At 38.1% G+C, this 19,340-nt stretch overlaps 1 protein-coding gene across 1 annotated transcript in view; it reads left to right on the top strand.

Moving 5' to 3' along the window:
• The window catches only part of SPON1 (spondin 1), a 336,829-nt gene that overhangs the window by 143,843 nt on the left and 173,646 nt on the right, over nucleotides 1-19,340 (top strand). Inside the window, exon 5 of the mRNA XM_004369665.1 lies at nucleotides 3,855-3,977. Coding sequence (XP_004369722.1) covers nucleotides 3,855-3,977 — 123 coding nt within the window. The remainder of the gene's footprint in view (nucleotides 1-3,854; nucleotides 3,978-19,340) is intronic.

Raw genomic sequence — 19,340 nt, forward strand, 5'->3', positions numbered from 1 at the left:
GGCAGATCAATGTACTGTCTCCCTATAGATGAGCTAGAGCAGAAACTAGGTCCCAAGTAATTGCTTGGTAAGCATGGAACAGAAAAAGCAGAGAGAATTGGATGGCCTGCATTAGGGTTAAATCTGCCACAGGGGCAGAGAGAGTGAGTCTGTGGACCAGGGCCCTGGTCAGCTTCTGGGAGGACATCACCACACGAGTTTGGCGGCTCTCGTTTCCTGTATTCCATTGCTTGTAAGTTCATTTGGCCTTTCTCCAAACAGGGAACATCTCAACTGCTGAGGCTCTTGATTCCGAAATGACAGCGACATTCCTGCCCTGCCTCCATGAGATGGCATGTAGGTCCCATGGGTTAGAGGTTTGGATGCTCTGGATCACACATTTACAGGCCATCTCCTGGTCTGTGCCCACAGGCAGCTAATCACAGCCTCTGTGGTGTGGTTTTGTTAGTTCGCCAGAGGACAACCTTATTTCCTGGATTGGAGGGTACTTAGGGGACACTTCACTGGCACTCCTGTGTACTGACAACAGTCATTAACTAAAGTGCACTTTCCAAAGCCTCAGTCTTGATGTTGTTTGAAGCCTTTGTCTAAGCTGTGAATATGCTAAAATTCTGCAGAGACAGTGTCAATAAAATGGCGTAGCAAATCTCTATTAGCTGTCACTTCCAAAGCAGAGATCCTAGCAAAATGACTGCGAATGCATCTGTATCAAAAGACCACTTTCAAGGGCAACTTGGTGGCCAAAAAAAGGTCCAGCAGGACCTGAGCTGTGGAATCATTAGGTGCTCTTGTAGACGATCCTGGGGACAGCAGACCCATAAAGAAATTCATCAGCAAAACAGATTACATTCAGAGCTCCTTTAAGATAGAAACATAGAGCAAAGGGATTTTTTTTTTTAAATGTGTATGCTCGCTTAATTATCTCTAGCTCTTTCATTAGAGTCTTTACATTCTTTACTTCTTTGTTGAGTCAAATCAAGTCTATCAAGGAAGGAGAGAGAGAAACTTTTACCTATTATTTTTTCCAAACTGGGGCCACTAATCCACAGGGGAAAGATTAAGAGCTGCACAGATAAAAAAAACAATGGCAATCTATTGGGTTCTGTTTTATTTTTTTAAGAAACATAAAACATTAGTTCAGAATTAAGAGCAGAGAAAAATAAAATATTATTCAGAATGTGACAAATAATATATAGATGTACACACACATACATATTTAGTACCATGTCACAAACGGAGAAAGACAAAAAGGGAAAGATGAAGGGGGAAGAAGAGAGAAAACTGTGAGCAGAGAAGGGATAATGAGACAAGGAAGAAAAGGGGAGAGAGGCAAAGAACAAAGGATGGGAGTAGATAAGGATGCGGAGTAGAGATGGGGAAGGAGGCACCGCAAGAGATGTTCCAGGGCCTGCAGTCACCTCTGTTCAACAGGCTCTGCTGCTGTTTGGAGAGAAGCTGGTTAGTTCTCATTTGTAAGTTACCATTTGTTACCACTGCCCTATGAAAACCCCATTCATTTCCCAATAGGCTTTTCATCAGTAGGAATAGGATGTCTGTTTTTATTTTCAAACTTAAAAATTTATTTTTCAATTGGAAGTTTATTTTCCTTTAGAATTCCAAAAGGTTTCTTGTAAGTGTACCCTCTTGAACCCTTGGAAATATCTCGAAGTTTACTACCTGTATCTGAAATAGGGCTTGGAACAGGTTCCTTCCAGTTCGAACCCCTGCTGAGAATTTGCATTTCTAAGTTTTCAGCTAATGCTAACGATGCTGGTTAGGGACCAGTTCTGTTCTGAGAACCACTAGTAGAGCAGTGGTTCTCAAAATTTTTTACACATAAGAATCACTTGGGAATCTTGTTAAACTGTAGATTCTGATTCAGTATATCTCAGGTGGAAGTGCAAATTCTCAGCAGGAGTTCAAACTGGAACGAACTGGGTCAGAGCTCTCATCTGAAAGCTTTCTTGATAAAGTGAAGCTACCAATTTACCTAATTTTGGTTCTTTAAGAGATGATTGCTGCCTCATTTAACAACTCTTGTAGTTACAATTGAAAGCCCAGCAGCATCTATATCTTAGGTCTGAACCCCTTTTTCAAAACTGATTTAGTTTTTTGTTTTTTTAACAACATAGTTGATCATAATGGGAATGCAAAAAGTTAAATCTTCAGAAGTTACTGATTTGCGCTACTGTTTCTAAAATATATTGAGCAGGCCTTGTCTCCTTAGCTATTAAAGTGGCTCACACAGAAAGGAGAGCTGGGATTCTTACACATAAGGCAGTGGGGAGACCCTAAATGTAAGCAATGCTCTAGCCTCTCCCAAGTAGCTAGACAATGATTTCCGCTTTAAGTGATTTCAAACCTCTTCTTTGGGGCAGTTTAGAAATCCCTGAGCTAGGTAGGGAGATATTTTTTGAAATGCACCACACTTCATTTGAAAAAGCAAAGACAAACAACAAGAAAAAAATTTTTCTGTCTTTAGTGTTTATGCAGACCTATCCAGAGAAGGTCTTTCCTGGACATGAGATAGTGCAGAGATTGAGAACGTGGGCTCTGAATTCAAAAAGATCTAGACTCCAGTTCTGCCTACACCACTCCCTACCCCTGTGACCTTGGGCAAGTTACCTAATCTGCCTTAATTTATGGATCTGTAAAATGGGAATAATCCAAGCACTTACCTCCTAGGACTATTCTGATTAAATGAGACAATATATGGAAAGGACTCAATACATTGTCGTTATTATTACAAAGTCCAATACTCTCATCACCATCCTAGAACACAGAATTGATTTATTCTACCCATCACCGAGTTTACATATTCAGACCAAATGAACTCAGTGAATTCCAAAGGGAAGACTTGTAAAGCACTCTTCCTGACACTCAAAAAGATTTTTATGCTCTTTGTTGCTACTCTTTGTATAATATTTTAGAATAAATGTCCAACTTGCAAAAAAAAAAAAAAAAAGAGCATTTATGTTAATACTACTAAGGAAACAGAAGAAAAAGCAATTGACAAGTTGCATCTGTAGTCATTGTTTTCATCTTGCAGGAAGCCAAACAGACTAAAAGCAACAATGCACAGTTAGGAATGTGGGATTGACAATCGGAAACACTGAATTTATTCATGTAATCTCTCTTTCCTCACTTATCAGCTATTCACAGCTGAAAATGGTGGTGGAGAGAGAATTTTCTTAAGTTTTTCCTGACTGCTCCTATGCCCAGAAGTAAACTTGAACTTAGGAACGTATTTCCAAACCCCATTACTCCCAGTGAAGTCTCTGAAAGGTTGATAAGAAGTGGTGAGACTATATATGCATATTTTTTTTTCTTTTTAAATTTTCAGCAGTCATTTATATCTCTCTACTTGTTATCACTGCTCTCCTTTAAAGTTACTACTTCTGGTACTGGCAATTTGGCCCCAGAAAATATTTCTTAGCGAAAATACACACACATACATATTCCTCTTAAAATTTGATAAAGACATCCTGTCGTGGGAGGGGTAGGGAAGGAGTCTAGAGCCCAGAAAGGATAATTGAGTCAGATTTTTACCGCTGATACCCCAAGATAGTCTCCATCTCAAATATTCTGCCCTATTGGTCCCATAAGTCTCTTCAGATTATTAGAGTGAAAGTTTCAATTTTTTGTTTTTAATTTCCAAAACATAGTTACCATTATTAGAGGTATACAAAATCCCTTACAGCCCAAGTACTGATCAGGTTCTAGGTCTTATTAACCAAAGAAAACTGCACCTCACCTTCTTTTCTCAAGAGTTCGGCATGAGATCAAGATGGCGCTACGTTATAAACAGCCCACATTTGCCTCCTAACGCGGTGATTCTTCTGACTTTGTTTCAGATTCTACCTTTGACGGGGTGACTGAGAAACCAATCTTAGACTGCTGTGCCTGTGGGACTGCTAAGTACAGACTCACATTTTATGGGAATTGGTCTGAGAAGACACACCCAAAGGATTACCCTCGTGAGTAGTTGCTTTATGGGCTAGGCGAAGAGCACATTGCAGAGCGCTGTCTGGTTGTGGGGTACACTAGATGAAGTATGTCAGGTCTGCTTGCTCTTATCAATTGATTCATGACACACACATTCCAAGTCAGTGAATTCATTAAGACAGGCAAATGTAGTAGGGGTATGCTTTTAGCTTCTTTGCATAGCATTGTTCTAAGTATTTTCTTATCTGTCATTTAAAAAGTGTTCCTGAATTCATGCTGCTTATCTTCATGTCAGGCATTTGGTAACCTCAGTCCTCCCATAATGGCCCTATCCATGAATTATACAACAGGCCTCTTTGTGCTGGAAATAGCTGGCAAAGGGACCTGCTCTTGACTCCACAGACCAAGGTCAGCACATACTCAACATCCTCACCCATGGCAGATGTTGGTAAATCAGTCAGCACACCTTTCCCTGCTGATTCTAGAACACTTTATAACACCATTTTCCTGATAGCTAATGCCAATCCATGGGTACTGTCAGGAGACCCCAAATTTGCTATTTTGGAATAGATTCTCAGTCAGGACCCTACTAACTCCTTTTCATCATACAGTTGTCTCAGCAAAGGCCTAACATGTGCCAGGCACTGTGCTAAGCTCTGGAGATATAATTAAAACAAAACAAAAAAACAGTTGCCATTGAGTAAATTCCAACTCATGGCGACCCCATGTGTGTCAGAGTAGAACTGTGCTCCATAAGGTTTTCAGTGGCTCCTTTCTGGAAAGTAGATCACTAGACTCTTCTTCCAAGGTGACTCTGGGTGGACTCAAACCTCCAGCCATTCAGTTAGCAGCCCAGCTCAGTAACCATCTGTACCACTAGGAGATATAATAGTGAATAAAAAAGACACAGCCCATGTCCTCAGGTGACTCAGAGGCTAGTGGGGAGACAGGCTACTCAAATAATCACACAAAAAAGTGTGAAAATTATAACTGAATAGTGGACTTGCTATGTGACAAGCATTGTTACATAGGTTTCATCATTTAATTTTCAAAGTAACCCATTTTTTGTGGAAGAGGTCACTGGTGATCGGAGAAATGTCATGATATAATCAAATGTAAGTCATGGATCCAAGATTCAAATCCAGATTTGTCCTGCTTCTTGTCCTGGCATTGGTCTGGATTGTCTTTAGGACCCGGTGTCTCCCAGTCTCTCTAACTGGGTGGCAGGATGTCCAAGTGTGGCACTGAGCATGTTTTTCAGTTCATTTTCTGTTTTGTTCTTGTTCATTTCACTTTGAAGTTGTCTCAGCTGGGAGAAAAGAATGGACCTGAGGAAAGAGATTCAAAAGAGGAATGGGTATGGGTTAGAAGCCAAAGGAAAGGGGAGAGAAGGGCATGTGGTTAGGGCCTGGGAAGACCCAGGCCAAAGCAGACTTCTGTACTTCCAAATAGCCAAAGGGGACCCCAACATTTCTTGGCAGCTCAAGAGCCCTACTGTTTAATTTTACCCACGTGTGGTCAAGCCTTGGGATCTTAGAAGCCTCTTACTCATTCAGTCTTCCTACTCTGGGATTGGGGCTGATCTACTTCAGCTGGTGTGGGAGAACCGCATGAGCAAACTTGGACCCTGCCTGGGGGAGGGAGAGACCCACTTGGAACAAATACGGTGGAAAAATTTCCCCAGTGCCTCTTGTCCACTAACCCAGAGGAAATAAAATGTTAAGGGCCCATTACTCATCTTTTGTAATCCTAAAGAGTTTCTTGTTCCTTTCTATTCTGCCGCTGTCATTTCCCAGAATTAAAAAAAAAAAAAAAAAAGAGGTATAGAACCATTGTTTCTGGACTTTGGGGCCAAATCAAATACAAATCTAACAGAATTTCTGTGCAATTTGGGGAGTTTCTTAATAAATACAGCAGACATCTGTTCCAGATCCCCCAGGATCATTCCATTGTCAGATATTACATTACTTGTTCAGATTGTGTCCCAATGGTTGGTGGGAAAAATTTCATCACTTTGTGCAGAATAGCGTTTATTACTTCATCCTGTTAACTATTTCTTCAAGAGTCTTTCTAAGAAGACCTCTGGGACAAAAACCATGGCATGCTCATCTTTGATCCTTACTGCCTGGAAGTGCATTCAATTTGACCTAGGAGGCAGATTTCTAGCCTACATCTACTCACAATGGCTAGTACTGAGTGGGGAGTGTGAGTCAGGCCCTTCCTTGGAGGGAAAGTGATGGACTTATTCACTCAGGGGACTGGAGCCCTTTGGAAGAGTGCGGGGAAGGTCCAATCAGGACCTTGAAAGTTTGATATTCTCAAGAGTATTTCTGCCATTTTTAGGTAATAGATGAATTTTCCGTTGAACTCTTCAGTGATGCGTCTGTCTTGAATTCCAGTCTTTGTCATTAAGTCCAGAGATGTTTCCCAACAACAGTGCAAATCAGCAAATGTTGATTCCCTCTCTCTTTTGTTAGTCATCCAAAACACCATTTTCTCCTCATGCATCTTAGAGCAGCAGTTGTCAAGCTTTTTGGTTTCAGAACCCGTTTACATGCTTAAAAGTTATTGAGAACTCTGTGAGCGGCCATCTAAGATACTCCACTGGTCTCACCCCACCTGAAGCAAGGAAGAATGAAGAAAACCAAAGACACAAGGGAAAGATTAGTCCAAAGGACTAACAGACCACAACTACCATGGCCTCCACCAGACTGAGTCCAGCACAACTAGATGGTGCCTGGCTATCGCCACTGACTGCTCTGACGGGGATCACAACAGAGGGTCCTGGACAGAGCTGGAGAAAAATGTAGAACAAAATTCAAACTCACAGAAAAAAGAAAAAAGAAAAAAGAGCAGACTTACTGGTCTGATAGAGACTGGAGAAACCCCAAAAGTAAGGCCCCTGGACACTCTTTTAGCTCAGTAAGGAAGTCACTCCTGAGGGTCACCCTTCAGCCAACGATTAGACAGGCCCATAAATCAAAGCAAGACTAAATAGGCACACCAGCCCAGGGGCAAGGATGAGAAGGCAGGAGGGGACAGGAAAGCTGGTAATGGGGAATCCAATGTTGAGAAGGGGAGAGTGTTGACATGTCGTGGAATTAGCAACCAATGTCACAAAACAATATGTGTACTAATTGTTTAATGAAAAACTAGTTTGTTCTGTAAACCTTCATCTAAAGTACAATTTAAAAATGTATATATATATGTATAAAACACACACATAAAAATTACTGAGAGCTCCAAAACCCTTTTATTAATATGGGTTATATCTATCAATATTCACCATATTAAAAATTAAAGCTGAGAAATTGTTTAAATGTTATTTATTAATTAATCTTAATAATTAACATATAATAAATTAACAATTAGGAAGAAAGGCCTGGCGATCTACTTCTGAAAATCAGCCATTGAAAACCCTATGGATCATAAAAGTCCTATTCACAACGGATTATGGGGATGGTGCAGGACCGGGAAGAGTTGTCTGGTTGTGTGTGGGGTCACCATGAGTTAAGGCCTCGACTAGACGGTAGCTAACAACAACAAATTAACAATAATAAACCCCTTACACGTTGTATTAGTTACCTAGGTAGACTCCTGGGTGGCACAAATGATTAATATGCTTGGCTGCTGACCAAAAGGTTGGAGTTTCAAATCCACCCGGAGGCACCTCAGAAGAAAGTCCTGGTGATCTACTTCCAAAAAAATCAGCCATTGAAAACCCTATGAAGCACAGTTCTACTCTGCACACATGGGGTCTCCATGGGTCAGAACTGACTCCATGGCAACTGGTGATGGTAGTGGAGTGTTAATTACCTAGTGCTGCCGTAACAAAGTATCACAAACTGGGTGGCTTAGAACAACAAAAATTTATTGTCTTATAGTTTGGGAGGCTAAAAGTCCAAACTTAGGTGTCAGCAGAGCCATGCTGTCTTCAAAGGCTCTAGGGGAAGATCCTTCCTTATCTCTTTCAGTTTCCGAGAGCCCCAGGCATTCCTCTGCCCACAGCTGCAACATAACTCTGTCACAAGACCATCCTTCCCTCCGTGTCTATGTGTCTTTCTTCTCTTTTATAAGGACGACACTCCTTATAAATCAGTATTAAATTAGGACCCACCCTTCTCCAGTATGGCCTCATGTAAACTTACTTGATAACATTTTCAAAGGCTCATTTCCTAACAAGGTCACGTTCATCTTTTGGGGGAACACAATTCTATCTATGACGTGTTAACTTAAATAACTATTTTTTTATGAAACAAAAGAAATTCAGTGAAAAGAGCGTCATTGTTTTGCCTTTTTGCAAATCTGGCTTAATATCTGGCTTAATAGAAAAGAGATGGATTTCTGTATTTGCTTCTGCATTCAATCTGTTGTGATTTTTTGTTGCTGTTGTTGAAGTGTATGAAGAAAATTTCATCTCACACAGGTATGTAGATGGAAAAGGGAGGAGTATTTTAATACTTTTTCATGTAATTGTGGATAATCTTCTTTTCTGATACTGCACCAAAACTCTACAAATGATAGTTTAAGTTTGTTGCAAAGTGGAATATGAAACCATATCCTTGAACTTGTACTCTAGTAAATTAAAATACATTGTTTTATCATGCCCTTTGAATAGATCTTTTAGTAATTCATGATTTTGTAACATCATACATTGGTCATTTGGAAAACATTGGGTTACTGAATTACTCAGGTCATCCAAAAGTTGAGATGTTCACAGTACAATGTCAAAAATCTCATCTGTTAACATCACCACCAATCTCATCTGAAAAGTCTTTAAGTATTGGAAAGCTGTCAAGTTCATGGTAATGGATACAAATTTGGCAAAATTCAAATTTTTGCTTGAAATCTCAAATTGTATCATTGGCAACAAATATTGTCACTTGTTTTCTTTGAAGTGATAGGTTCACTTCATTTTTGAGAAAATGTGTGCCAGATTCCCAAGTCTGAAGAAGCATAATTTGGTAAAAAATTATGTTTGCTGATAATAGAAAAGTGGCTAGTCCAGCTCAAACCTCAAACAATTGCACCAATGATTTTCTTCAAGACAATCACTGTACTTCCATATGTAGCAGAAGTACTTTATGCATATTTCCAGTTATTCACAGAGAATGCTAAAAAGATGTGTACATACAGGTAGAGATTTAATAAAATTAATAATTTTTATTGTTTCATCAAGGACATTGTTAGCAGAAACTGGTATTTTTTGTTGCTGTTTACTGCAAGTGTGTGGTGGTGAAGGATACACTGACTACTAATAAAGATTGGGGCCACTGCCCTGATTCTTGCCTGGAGTTTTACTGACTATGGTTTTTGCACCATGAGTGTAAATGTCAACATGTTAAAAAAGGCAAATAATATATTATTATAAAAATAGTTCTGCCCTCACAGACCCCCTGTGAGGGTGCCAGGAGTCCATGGACTACACTTTGAGCAGCTCTACCCTAGGGTCAGATGACAAGCTAAGGTGTCTGTCCTTCAGTTCATTTTGGGTAACTTGACCTTGAGAATTCATGTTGGGCTCTGCGTGGAGGATTGGGCAACACTAATGTGCTTTCAGGCATCTCTTCTGGTGGGTCATGTGTGCAAGTGGCTATGCTCTGCCGTTATACAAAATGGATTACTCCAAATTCATTTTCTGGAGTTCTCTCTTGTATTTGTTACCTGGTGCTGCCATAACAAAAACTACCACAAGTGGGTGGCTTTAAAGAACAGAAATTTATTATCTCCCAGTTTGGGGGCTAAAAGTCCAAATCAAGGCATCAGTTCTAGGGAGGGTCCTTTCTTGTCAGTAGCCCCAGGAGTTCCTTGGCTTTTCTTGGCATTCCTTGGCATCTTTTGTGTTCCATGGGTGTATCTCTGCGTCTATTCTGCTTTTTTTATCTGCTGGTTTAGGAGCCATTCTACGCTGGTATGGCCTCACTAACATAAACAAAAGAAAATCCCTATTTCCAAACAGGGTTGTATTTACAGGTTCAGGAGTTAGGATTTCAGCACGTATTTTAGGGGGCACAGTTCAATCCATAACACTTCTATTACAGTACAGACACTCTCTGCATTCATGATTCCCCTCTCTCTAGAATGGGGTAGGTATGGTAACATAAGAAGGGAAGCAGAGGGATGGTCTAAGTGACCTTTGGCATTTCCTCTCTGTTGTAAAACCATAAATCTCTGCTGGCCAGGAGATTGGAACGCTTATGCAATGCTGGTGGGAAAGCAAAATGGTACAACCATTTTGGAAAATGATGTGGCGCTTTCTTAAAAGGCTAGAAATAGAAATACCATATGATCCTCCTCTGGAGGCTGTCATGAGGCAATCTTCTCTTCTCTACAATAAAATTAAATGTCTATGTGCAGAGCATCTTTTAATAAGGTCCTACTGTACTAACATGGACTCAAATCATAACAAATTCTGTGCTGTGCTGAGCAGTTTTGCCCAGTAGTCAAAGACTTCCAAGAGCCTTGGGGCACGGTGGTGAAAGCGATAGGCTGCTAACCAAAGGTTCAGCGATTTGAACCCACAAGCCACTCTGCAGGAGAAAGATGTGGCAATCTGCTTCTGTAAAGATTTACAGCCTTGGAAACCCTATGGGGCAGTTCTACTCTATCTTATAGAGTCACTAGGAGTCAGAAGTGACTCAAGGGCAACGGGTTATACAATGACTACTCTGCAGAGTTCCTAACTTAGAAGTAAGAAAGAAAAGGTCAGGATTTGCTGAGCCTGAATGGAGTTCATAAACCCTTACAGTATTAGGAGTCCAGGCTCCCCCAGGTCCATCCTCTGCACTGTGAGTCTGTAGTGTCCAAAAGTGGTCCAGCAACAGCTGCTTCACAGGAACATGGTGACCAGGCAGTGTTATCACATGGGGACATCCTGGGGTCTGGAGACATGCCCAGGTCTTGCCCGGGAATTGGGAGTTGCCTAACAAATTTTACTTCTAGCTCTGAATACAGCTCCTGAGTTTTTGACAAATGCTTCTACACCAGAAAGACCATTTAATTTCCCTTGGCAATATAAGCTACATAATTTCTCCATTTTTGATATATCATCAGTTCTAATACCATTAAACAAACATATATTGACAAAAAGAAGATCTTTTTTTCAAGGAGCCAGTTTTTTCCCCCCACTGGACAACACCTTGCTTAAAATATAAAAATGGCCATTGGGAAATATACTCTACATAATCCAAATTAATTTTACAATGGAATTCAGCCATCTTTCCTATGCGTTACTTAATTTTAAAAAGTACTCATTACTAAATCTAATCATATGAAAGACCACCACTCTAACTTGGCGATTATTTTCATTTCTTCATAGTCAACATAAACTTCATCCATATACAGAGTTTCTACATCACATTTGAACACATTGTGTCCTGCTTTTTGTATTTGATTTTTTCCGTTGTCGTAATTTGAAAATTATTTCATAATATTACATCAGCTTGCTCTAAACAATTTAGCTATTCTTTTATTGAAAATTTAGGTCATATCAAGTCTTCTGCTAACTTAGTAAGTACTGCAATAAAAATACTTCGTATGTAAAAGCTCCCTCCATCCCTCCCTCTTCCTTTGAATTATTTTCTCAAAATGATTTCCCAAGAGTAAGACTTTTGAGTCAAAGGGTATGAACTTCTTTTGCCTCTTGAGACCTCTAGCCAGATTCTTCTCCAAAACATTTGCACTGATTCATCATGTTACCAATAATGAATAAATAAATCTGTTTCTACTAACCCCCTCAGCATTTAACCATTTTGGTTTTGCCAATCTAATGGTTACAAAAATTGATCTTATAGTTTTAAATTGGCATTGGTTTAATTTACCACACACTTGAATCCTTTTTCATGTTTTGATGCCCTTTAAAACCACAAGGGTGTTGGCAGTAATCAAGTCTGATTTTATTCATTATCTCCCAGGGCCTAGCTCATTGTCTGGCACATTGAAAGCTCTCAATAAATACTGTTGAATGAGTGAATGAATGAATGAGAAGTGGTTGACAAAGTGAGCAAGGAGGAAAGTGGAGGGAGAAGAGCAATGAAAAGCCACGGAAGAGGTTCAGCCAGGGAAGTGATAGGACTATATATGACTATTGAGTGGAGAGCAGAATGGACAGGGTCGGAGGTATATGGGGTTATGTGTTAGGAGGATAGTGCAATAATTTAGTGGGATATAGTAATGGCTTGGACTAAGGTGCTGGAAGTGGTGATGGAGATAATGGATGGACTTGAGATATGTTTTAGAGATAAATTCTATCATAGATTAGATGAGAAGAGTGAGAATGAGAAGCATCAAAGCTGACAACCAGGTTTCTGGCCTAGAAATGGAGGTGCTCTCTTTTTAAAATATTCTTCAATACTATTGTCTTTCTATTTTTACAAATGATTTTGACATCATTTCATCAAGTTCTGTAAGGGGTCTTGTCAAAATTTTAAGTGGAATGGCATTAAATCCCAAAATTACCTTTAGAGGAACTGTTAGCTTTATATTATTTAGTTTGCTCAGTTTCATTCCATTTATGAATAGGACTATTTGTAGGTTTCCTTAGCGCAATGCCTAGAACACTGATGAGCCTTATGTGGACCATAGGCCTCTTCCTGCAATTTAATTTCAGAAACAAAATTAGACATTCAGTGAGCAATAATTCCACTCTTTCCTTCCATTATTGGGAAATCCCTCCTCAAGCTGAGTAATTCTGCCCATCAGAGCTTCCCAGCAGTGCCACCACCATGCTGATATAGGAGAGGGAGACACTGCTGCCACCATCAGGCTGAGTCACAGATAGAGGATGGCACCATGTAAATAGTATTTGGCACCAAACGCACGTGTCATGACGCACAGTCTCAGTGAAAGAAGCGGCAAAAGAAGAGAATTAACTCTCTTCTTCCTCTTTTCCCTCCTGCCTTCCCTCTACCTCTCTGGGGAAGTCATATGACAACAATTCACTGTTTTATGGGTTGAGAGTAGAGAAGGAAAGTCAGTAATCCGGTCTTTCAGTTGAATATGGTGGGCTGAACACACACATTAATCTCTGATCCTGCCCCAAATCCCACAAAGATAGCACTAAATGAATAAAAAAGTTATAAACCCACAAAGAGAAGATGAAAAAAGACCACACCAGAGAGGTATCACCAAAATTTGAGGAGATGGAAAACAGATAGACAAGTGGTAGAGCAAGGAAGGTTGAATCCGAAATGCCTGCATAGGGGCCAGTGTGTAAGAACCAAGCCAATTCACTGTATAGAACACAGGAAATGCCTCAGGAATTCAAAGAAGGTCATTTGCCCAGCACAATCAGTGAAAAGGGCATACCATCATGAAATTTTAGAAAGATTAGGATAGAAACAATCCTAAAAGCATGCAGAAAAACAGGTACACACAAAGGATCAAGAACAGAATGGCATCACACCTCTCTAGGGCAATACGAAAGCTATAAGACAATGGAGCAATGTCAAACTCCAAACCTGTGGTTATAAATTCTCAAGGGAGATCTTTTTTGTTCAGCCCAGAGCCCACGCTCAGATGGAAAAGCTCTCTTGTCTCCATGTGCTAACTTCGGTTTCTCTTGGCTTCACTTTTTCCTTCAAAGTTTGGCCCTTCATGGGCCCTGGCACTAAGAGGGACTGCACTTTAATCTCCTTCCCCAAGTGAGCTCAAGGCCTTGTCTCCTGTCCCCATGCGGCCTTTGACACCTAAGTCCTAGGGCAGCCTCAGCATCAGTCCAAGCTTACAGCTCAGGTGTTGGTTCCTTCTTTCCTTAGACCCCAGAAGATTTTTCTCACTTTTGCCAGCACTGGTAAGTATTTTGCACAGAGTTTTTCCCAGGGTTTCTCTTCTGACCACTGGAGTCCCTGAATGATGCAAACAGTTAAGTGCTTGACTACTAACTGAAAGATTGGCAGTTCAAACCCACCCAGAGACACCTCAGAAAAAAGGCCTGGCGATCTTCTTCTGAAAGGTCACAGCCTGGAAAACCCTATGGAGCATGGTCCTACTCTGCACACATGGGGTCATCATGAGTTGGAGTCAACTCAACAGCAACTGGTTTGGTTGTTTTTTTTGTTTTGTTTTGTTTTGGCTGTGTATGAGGTGCACTGACCAGGAATAGAACCCTGGTCTCTCACAGAAGGCAAGGATTCTACCACTGAAGCACCAAAGCCTCTTCAAGACCATAGTAGCTTTGAGGAATAAATTGGTTAGTTATTACTTACCGATTTTTATTGATTTATACTTTAAAAGAATTACCAAAAACACTGAGTACTTTTCCCCCAACCTCACTCTGAAGTCCTCTCCCAATTTCTTCATCATTTATTGATGTAATCAGGGTTTCTTTTGTGTTAGTTTCAGAACTGTATTTCTTTCCTTTAGCATCATTCATTTTATTCAGATTTTTATACCTGCAGCATGCAACTATAAAGTACAATAAGATAATCCTCCTTTATTTCTTGACTTAATATACCTGTGTTGGTTTTATCTAATAATTTTTGTTAATTTTATTAAATAATACTATTGTTTTTCCTAATTTACATATATTTGCTCTTATATATACTATTCCCCGCCCCCCTCCATTTCTTTAAGGTTATCCTTTCGTTCCTTTGGTGAATTTTTATATTGTTTACTTAGTATGCTGATTTTCCCATTTTTTATTAATAATAAATGCACTTAACGCTGTGAATTTTCTTCTTAGTAGAGCTCTAAAGCCCCTTCTAGAGATTTTAATATGTAGTTTTCATTTTCATTATTTTCTTAATAGTCTGCTTTTGTGCACTCTGTCTTCTAGACACATTTGTTAATTAGCAGGGTATTTTTAAATTTCCAAGTAGTCAGGAGCTTTGGGTTTGTATTTTTGTTCTTAATTTTGTTTTAGTTGGAGAATGTGTTATATATAATTTCTGTCTTTTGGTAATTATTGAGTTGTGTTTTTTTTTGTTTTTTTTTTAAATAGCCTAGAATATGTTTGCTTTAGAAAACATTCTTTTTTTTTCTCACTCCACCTTAGGATCCAAGGGATATGTTACTCATACTTGTCACTTCACTGCATGCTAGCATCATTGGTCCATGTAAGACCCCTCTGGCTTTATTTGTTTTTTGTTTTATTACATTTACCCCATTCCCTACTCTCATTCATCTTCCTGCCCCATTCTTGGTGTGTATTCCTTTATTTGTATTTGTTCAAGTTCAAAGTATTTTGTATATTTTGTTTATATGTATTTTATAATACCTAATTGCTATTGTGCTAAAATTTTCATTCTGTTTGTTTTTTTCATGTGGCATTATTTTTTTTTTAAAGATCTACCTATGTTGCTGTAGATACATCTAATTCATTCCTTCTGATTGTACTTATTTATTCCATAGTATGCATCCCCAGTGATGGACACTTAGGTTGCTTCCAACTACCCACTCCACAAAAAATGCTGTGGTGAACACATGCCCGTGTATCTTTATTGACTGTGTGCAGATTTTTGTGAAATAGTTACTTCTTTCCTAAAACTATTTATCTAAGAAAGGAATTGCTACATCATAGGAATTATGTGGAGCCCTGGTGGCGAAGTGGTTAAGAGCTCAGGTTGCTTACCAAAAGGTCAGAAATTCAAATCCACCAGCGGCTCCTTGGAAACCCTATGGGGCATTTCTACCCTGTCCTATAGGGTTGCTATGAGTCAGAATCACCTCAGTGATAATGGGTTTTAGCGATTATGTAGATTTATTTTGACTAAGTACACCAGATTCCTCTCCAAGTTCTTGTCAGTGCACAACAGAAAACATAAACATTTTAGCGTAATCATCAGAAAGCACATAGGTTCCTGTTCTCCACATCCCTGGCAATACTTGATATTACTCTGCTTTCCAAGTTTTTTGATCGGCTGGACATAAATTAATCTCATCTTGTCTGTTCTTACACCAATACACTATTTTTTATTATTATAGATATTAATTGTAATACTACTTTCAGGAGATGTCTTAAAGTATGTCTATACTACTTTTCTTAGAAGTATGTGTTGTTATCTGTTAGGACAAATCCCTTTTGCCTTTTTACACTTCTTTTTCAAAGTCCACTGAGTTCCTAAAATAAAAAATTCAGCTGCTATTTTATTTAGAATTGCACTGAATTTATAAATATATAGGAAGAAAATTGGTGTCTTTATAATATTAAATCATCTCATTCAAGAGTATGTGCTGTCTCCATTGTTAAAGATTTTTAAAAATTTAATGTATTTTGAGAAATTTTTCTCCATAAAGGTCTTATGTATTTTTTCTTACTTCCAAGATGCACTATAGCTTGTGCTGCTACATTTAGTAAAGTATTATTTTCTACCATATTCCCTAATTAGCTTATTGCTGACATAGATAAATGGTATTGTTTTTTAACTAGAGCTCAATAATTGCTTACAGTTCTTTTTTCTTTTCATTGAGATAAAATTTATATATAGTGAGATACTCAAATCTTAAGTGTATCATTTAATGAGTTTTGACAAATGCATACACTTGTGTGGCCCAAACCTCTATCAAGACATATAACATTGCCACTTAAGACATTTTTTTCTCATAAATTCTACTTTTTCAAGTATTAAGATTGCTACCACAGCTTCATTTTGGATTAAATTTGGCTGTTATAGATTTTCCATTTTTTCATTTTCAATATTTTATTCCCCTTTTGTTTAAGTTTGTCTCTTGTAGGGAATATATTGTTGTATATTGTTTTTTAATCCAACCTGAAAGTTTCTGCATTTTAATTGATGAGTTTAGCCCATTTACATTTATTGGGATTATTAATTATGTTATAATTTTTCTGCCACCTTATTTTTTATTTTCTAACTATACTTTCTCTTTTTTTTGCTATTTTTTTCTTTCTCTTGCCTAGATTAAATTTTCATCTGCTGCTTTAAAAGTTATTTGATTCATTTCGTTGTTGTTGTTGCTCTTATGGTGCTTTCCTTTAACTTAAGACATACACTTATGTTTATCTCTTGATTTCTTAAATATTTTAATATTTATATCTTCCTCTGAACAAGGCAAATATTTTAGCATGCTCTCAAACTCCTTTGGACTGTATCATCATTTTACCCAAATACACACTAAATATTGATATCTTCTAGAATTATATTCCTAGATCATAATGGATTTTTTTTCTTTTCTTTCTTTCTTACACAACCATAAACTTTACCAAATTTTTTATCACTCATTGCTGTTTAGCATACTCCTAGATATATTTCTCTTGTTTGAGTACTTCCTTCAAGAGTATTTTCATAGTAGGCCTTTGTGAGGCACACCCCCTGAGACCTTATATGCCTGAGAATATTTTTATTATGCGTTCATATTTAAATGACGTATGGCTGAATATAAGATCTAGGCTCAAAAATATTTTCTTTTAATCTGTAAAACATCATTTAATTGTATTCTTATATTCAGCTGTTTAAAAGTCTAATGCTGATATAATTTTTGTTCCTTTCTAGGAGATATCCTCTTTCTCTCTGCTTTTCAAAAAAAAAAAAGAAAAAATTTTTTTTTTCTTCTTGCTAAACCTTTCATGTTCTTAATCTTCACTATTAACATGACTGGGTAGAGATTTTTCCTTTTTAAAAAACAGTTTTCTACTCTATGAGTCTTTTAAATATGAGCTTTTCTTCTTCTTCTAGTTCTGGGGAATTTATTTTTCTTTTAATATAACATTTCCTTTTTTTTTCTCTCCTTCTGAGCCACCAATTACCTCAGTGTTGACACTTCTAATCCACTCCACATTATTTAGGTTTTATTTTATATATTCTATTTCCTTATACCTTTCTGCTGCCTTCTGTGAGAGTTCCTCAATTTTTATTCCTCAGATTACTCATTCTTTCTTCAGCACTAACCATTCTGATTTTTATCGCAACTACTGTGCTCTTTATTTCCACCATTGTGGGGTATGTGTGTGTGTGTTTTGTAACCTTTTATCTTGAAAAAATTTAAAATTTATAGAAAAGTTTCAAGAATACTAAACAGAAGTCTTGATTATCTTTCACCCAGATTACTCAGTTCTAACATTTTACCACACTTGCTTTATTATTCTCTCTCCATATATATATACATAATATTTTTTCTGAACTTTTGAGAATAAATAGCATACATGGTGCCTATCCTTTTACCTCTAAATGCTTCACTGTATATTTCTCAGAATATGGACATTTTCTTACAAAAGTATAATACACTTCTCATTAACATTGACAAAATACTATTATCTAAGCTATATACTTTATTCAAATTACACATATTCTACCACTAATGTTCTCTGTAATAATATGTACAATAGAAATATAGTACAAACCACAAATATGAGCTACGTATGTAATTTTACATGTTCTAATAGTCATGTTTAAAAAAAGTGAAAAGAAATAGGTGAAATGAATTTTAATTATATATTGTATTTAACCCAATATATCCAAAATATTGTTGCTGTTGTTAGGTGCCTTCAAGTCAGTTCCAAATCTTAGTGACCCCATTTACAACAGAACGAAACACTGCTGGTCCTGCGCCATCCTCACAATCACTGGTATGCCTGAACCCATTGTTACAGCCACTGTGTCAGTCCATCTCGTTGAGGGTTTTCCTCTTTTGGGCTGACCCTCTACTTTACAAAGCATGATGCCCTTGTCCAGGGACTGATCCCTCCTGATAATATGTATGAAGTATATGAGACGTAGCCTTGCTATTCTTGCTTCCAAGGAGTATTCTGGTTGTACTTCTTCCAAGACAGATTTGTTCATTCTTTTGGCAGTCCATGGTATATTCAATATTCTTTACCAACACCACAATTCAAAGGTGTCAGTTCTTCAGTCTTCCTTATTCATCATCCAGCTTTTTCATGCATATGAGACAATTGAAAACAGCATGGCTTGGGTCAGGCAAACCTTAGTCTTCAGTGTGACATCTTTACTTTTCAACACTTTAAAGAGATCTTTTGCAGAAGATTTGCCTAATGCAATGTGTCTTTTGATTTCTTGACTGCTGCTTCCATGGGTGTTGATTGTGGATCCAAGTAAAATGAAATACTTGACAACTTCAATCTTTTCTCCATTTATCATGATGTTGCTTATTGGTCCAGTTTTGAGGATTTTTGTATTCTTTATGGTGAGGTGTAATCCATACTGGAGTCTGTGGTCTTTGGTCTTCATCAGTAAGTACTTCAAGTTCTCTTCACTTTCAGCAAGCAAAGTTGTATCATCTGCATAACGCAGGTTGTTAATGAGTCTTCCTTCGATCCTGATACCAAGTTCTTCTTCATATAATCCAGCTTCTCAGACTATTTGCTCAGTATATAGACTGAATACGTATAGTGAAAGGATACAACCCTGATGCACACCTTTCCTGACTTTAAACCACACAGTATCCCCTTGTTCTGTTCGAAGGACTGCATCTTGATCTAA

The sequence above is a fragment of the Trichechus manatus genome, unplaced genomic scaffold, assembly GCF_000243295.1.
Source record: "Trichechus manatus latirostris isolate Lorelei unplaced genomic scaffold, TriManLat1.0 scaffold00006, whole genome shotgun sequence".
Taxonomy (NCBI): Eukaryota; Metazoa; Chordata; class Mammalia; order Sirenia; family Trichechidae; genus Trichechus; species Trichechus manatus.